This window comes from Propithecus coquereli, unplaced genomic scaffold (genome assembly GCF_000956105.1).
Source record: "Propithecus coquereli isolate 6110/MARCELLA unplaced genomic scaffold, Pcoq_1.0 Scaffold173, whole genome shotgun sequence".
Taxonomy (NCBI): Eukaryota; Metazoa; Chordata; class Mammalia; order Primates; family Indriidae; genus Propithecus; species Propithecus coquereli.
The window spans coordinates 4447583-4452900 of NW_012141969.1; the positions used below are offsets into that span (position 1 = coordinate 4447583).

The following is a 5318-nucleotide window of genomic DNA, read 5'->3' on the forward strand; positions in this document are numbered from 1 at the left end:
ATTGTGATTGTAGACTCTATAATACTTTTTATAAATACTGAAATGTATACTTACAATGATGGTTGAATTTTATGGCATGTACACTATGCCTCAAAAAGCTGTAAAAATATATTTTTTGCGTGAGATAGGTCAAAATATTACTGTCATGCTGCCTGTTATCACAAGTATAACAAAGACAGCTATGGTTAAGCAGAAAAATAAGGCAGAACATGGAATCAATGTAGATTACTCAATAATTTCTACTTAGTTAAACCATTTGATATTCCAACACCATTAAAATTTACTGAAAAACAATCCATCTATCTTTGAAAAAATACCTTGAAACATCCTCTGAAAAAACAAATAGAAATATTATCCTAAATTTCAATTTCTAATTATTTACTGTTTCTTCTCTTTTTGGTCTTCACTTTGTAGACCCTATTTTTTAAATAAAATTTTTAAATAAAAATTTATGTAATCTATAAAGCTTTGAGTCAGAGAAGCAATACTGCTCTGGCTTAACCAACAAAAGATGACCTATAAGATTTTCCATCTTCAATTTTGTTTCACAGTTCAGCAAAAATTATATTCACAAAACCAGATACATACTTTTATTCGATATATTACCTTGTCTGACTTGTCAGCCTAAAGTCAACAATAGACTCCTTAAATAAACCAACTCCTACAATGTTGATGACAGCATCCACATCAGGCTCAGTAGCAACCAACATTATGGGAAACGTCCAGATTCCATCTGTTAAGCACTGTATTTTCAGTGTAATGTTAGTCCTTGAATATAAAAAGAGATTTTTAAAAGATACTACATCAAAACAAGCAAAGAGAATAAATATAGCAAATTAATTATCTAAGGTCAAAATGTAAGTAAACTTGGTGGTTTCAGCAAAAACACTGGGATGTTTAATTCTTTAAAAATGTAGGTGGCTGTTAATTGCATTGTAGGAATAATTTTTAGGTCATAGTTTGTATTATCATTCTCCCTTTGAGGTAATTATTTTTTAGGGCATCTCATCTACTATTTATTTTTGAACAAGCAGTAACATGTGCAGAATGGATTCTGAAAATTTTCTCTAACCAACATACAATGTCACAGTACCTAAGAAACTAAGGTAAATTTGGCAAATGAATTCAAGATTTATACTAGTAGATATTCCATTTGAGTACTTCATATCAAATAAAACACTGTGAGAAAGTCTTTTCAACTCTTGCTTCACATATAAAAATTATATTTTCTGCAAATACCTACAAAGCCCCATATAATTGACAAATTGAAGCTTTTTGAAAATTAAATTGCAATTGGTAAAGACCGTGTACACCTTGGAGAATAACATATAATTGAGTGGCAGTTGAATAAAAGAAGAAAGTAAAGATAGACTTTCAAAGCATTTGGCTGTGACAAAGCGTGAAGAAATAGGGCAGTACTTGGAGTTGTGGAACGGTTATCTGTTTGCTTGGTTAGGGTGGATGTGACTCATGTAGTGGTGTGGTTACAATATCATAAGTCAGGATTAGAAAATGAAATCACAAGCCTCTTACCTAAAACAGTCAGAAAGAACAGTTCTGGGAACTCTTATAGTTCTTAGGTAGGACTGTAGAATTACTCAACCCTTTAGGGAGCAATTGGACAATATCCTACCAAATTTGAAAGGTGCACAGTAAACCTGCTGTTCCACTATTAGTACTTTCCCCTGTACATATGCCTCTAAGATTTTAAGAAGTGCTATGTATAAAGATATTCATTACTGCATTGTTTATACTGTCAAAAAAACTGAGAACAAAATTGTAAAAATGTTTTTTCAATATAGTGCTGGTAAAAATAAAGTGTGTTGCACAGAAACAATCTAATACTATGCAGTATATCTTAGCCAATGATAACTGATGTATCATCTTAAACTTATCCAAAATGTAAACCCTAAACCTATACCTCTCTCACATTCTTCTGCCTTTGCAAAGGAAACTATATTCCTCTCTTTGCACTATTTCAATAGCACTATTTCAAGCACTGATTTTCCTGCTTCTACTTTTGCCACTTTACAAGGAAGAGAAGACTTACATAATTTAGAGCTATTGTTTTATTTTAGTGTTTTGTTAATTAATATTTAACTCTTTATCTTCCAGTGAGCCAGCCTAAATACATTTGGAACAAGAAGTGGCAGATGTAAATGAATATATACATATATGCACAAAATACAATTGTTAAGATCATCACCCAACACTTACAGAATTTTGTGTATTATGTAAACAAGTTGTCCTAAATCAGTTTCCCCAAATATTTATCTTTCAATAGTTTTCTATTGTTTCTAACATAAAAGACCAACTCATAGCATCAGGATCCTATGTGATCAGATCTCAGCCAAACTCATTTCCTCCTTTACTCACTGAATCAGAGAAACGTTGGCCTTCTTAATATTCATTGTTCATGCCAAACACTTCCTGTTCCATGACTTTCCATTTAGTATTTTCTCTGCCTCAAATGCTCTTTCCAGCTGTTCTCTTCTATAAGGTCTTGGTTCAGGCATCACTTCATGGAAGCCTAACTATCCATTTTATCTGATGTACATGTTTTACAGCAACCTATTTCCCTTTATTTATTTCCTTCTTAGGACAATCTGAAATTTGCTTGCCTATCTATACATTTATTTTTTTGTTATCTATCACTATCACTAGATTATATACTTCAACAGTAGAAGAATCTTGTCTCTTTTGTAGTTATTAATTTTTTAAAATAAATTAATGAGCAGGTTTAAATAAATAATGCTGAATAATTCTATTCAACAGACCAATTCTTTGAGTTAGTGAAAAGTTGCTGAGTCAACTTTTTGGACACATAGGGAATGAAACCATGCAATTTCAAGGATGACACAGTGAATGATTTCATAGTCAAAACTGTAGATTTATAACAATGCATATATGTGATATTAATATTTTTTATTCTAAGTTGTCTCCCTCAAACTGTGAAATGGAACTTTGGGGTTATTCTGTTTAGCTCATAGGAGGTAGAAGTTCTAGGAAAATGTCAAGCTAAGGTAATTAGCTTTTCTGAAGATACCATAAGACAAATGAAATCTATCATTTCTCTATTTAAATAATGTTTAGACCTGTGTTAAGTTAGGATCATCAGACTGATTCATAACAATATTAACTATTGATCTCCTGAGTTTTTGTATTAGGCTCTTGATTTTTATAGAAAGAAAAGGACCAAAGGAATAATTTTCCTGTATTTTTTTTGTAAAACCATAATTTAGGACACTGACCATTATTTTTATTATGTACAACACTGTGTTCTGTGAAAGGATGAATGTGAAAAATTACCCAGTATTTACTGTTGTGAAAATGTCATATTTTCTTTTTACCAAAACATGAAAATTTGTTCTTCTTATCTTGCCAACCAAAAAGAAAATAATTGAATTTAATAATTTAATTATCTAAATAAAACATGGTTTAATTATTTTCTTGTTCTTTTAGGTGATTCAAAGCTACTGGTTTTATTTTGGGTTTTCTCACTTAATTGTGTCTCTTGCAATGACTTATCCCAGATACAGTCATGTGCCACGTGACAACGTTTCAGTCAATGATGGACCACATATATACAATGGTGGTCCCATGTGATTACAATACCAAATTTTAATGCACTTTTTCTATATTTAGAGACATGAATACTTACCATTGTGTTATGATTGCCTACAGTATTACATATATTTGTAGCCTAGGAGCAATAAGTTATACCATATAGCCTAGGTGTGCAGTAGGCTACACCATCTAGGTTTCTGTAAGTACACTATGATATTTGCACAATCACAGAATAGCCTTATTATGTGTTTCTAAGAGAGTATCCCTGTCATTAAAATGATGTATGGCTGTACATATGGAAGAAAGAATGATAGTAATGAAATATACATATGTGCACAAAATGGAATCATTAAACTACATCAGAACATCAAACAACAGTCACAGAAACTCATGAATCATGTAAAAAATTGTCCTAAATCATTTTCCCTAATATTCACCAAGAAGTTTTAAATCCACAAAATTTTGAATGAGTATAAATTCACATTAGCTCCACTCATATTTACCAATGATAACATTGTTTCGCTTCTGGTTGCTATTGGTAATTTCCATATGATTAAATTAACATAATACAAAGCTACATGTTAAAAAATACTAACAAACATAGAAAACTATGAAAATGGAAGAAATGATAAAAAGATGTGATGTCAATGTTTATAGTGTACTTTCTTCTTGTAGTTTGATTTTATTACTGCTTTCTGAAGATGGCCCTGGTATCTTTTAGTTATTGAACTACATATTCACAGCCACTTTACATGCATTGCTACATTAAATACGTAGTTGGACTTTAGAAATGATTAAAAGCACAAGTAATACTTTGAATTCTTTTTTCATTGCTAGGTTGTTATGTACTATGTGTACATTGTGGTTGTAATCAGTATGTCTGCATTCAGACACAAATAATGCTCTATTTCAGAATGAAATATCATATAGTATTTGCAGGTAATAAGTATCAATTGTCCAAAATGTAAATATAACAACACTGGATGAGGTTTCCCCCAAGACAGATATCCAAAGCCCACTATTCTCACAGATTCACTTATACTTTACTGAGGGATGTGTAATGCTATGGTATTGAGTGGTAAGAGGTAATGAAAGCTGCAATATAGAACATAGCTTAGATGTTTTTATCATTGGACTAGTTCTGAGAAGTAGTGTCAATAAATATGCTGCTTTTGTACAGTACCAGGTCAGTTTTTTTTTAATTTTACAAAATAGACTATTCTCTTTCTTTAATATGATACCCTAATGACCTTAGGAGGTCACAATTCTTGAAGGTATCTTAGATTTCCAACCATTTGGACTATTTTTTCTCATCAGAATACTTTTCATAGCTTTTCATAGCTAGAAATAATCTAGCCCCAAATATTTCTTTCAACAGCATCAAAAAAGTAATATAACCCAAATATTGACAAATAGAAAGAAAATCAACATTTGGTTTAAAATAGTAATAATATTGTTTAAAGAAAAAGGAAAGGAAAGCAGGTTTACCTCAATGGTTTCTGTGGTGTAAATACCAGCTTGAAGATCAATGTTATCCTTTCATCCTTAATACTACAAGTTTTATCGATCATATATAAAGCCACACAGGGTTCCAAGTGAGATTCCATAACTTCAGATTCAAATTGAATTTCATACTCGAATTCACGTTTTTTAGGCAATTCTAGGAAAATCAAGATTAAAATATACTTCAATTTAATTAGATATGCATAGATTTAACATCAGTGTCAACATTAATCATGCACAGGTGTTTA

General features: G+C 31.0%; 1 protein-coding gene across 1 annotated transcript in view; it reads right to left on the minus strand.

The window, feature by feature from the left end:
- CFAP47 (cilia and flagella associated protein 47) overlaps window positions 1-5318 on the minus strand; it is a 573852-nt gene that overhangs the window by 27326 nt on the left and 541208 nt on the right. Inside the window, exons 56-57 of the mRNA XM_012642083.1 lie at window positions 5056-5227; window positions 607-768 (exon numbers count right to left, since the gene is read on the minus strand). Of these exons, the coding sequence (XP_012497537.1) occupies window positions 607-768; window positions 5056-5227 (334 nt within the window). The remainder of the gene's footprint in view (window positions 1-606; window positions 769-5055; window positions 5228-5318) is intronic.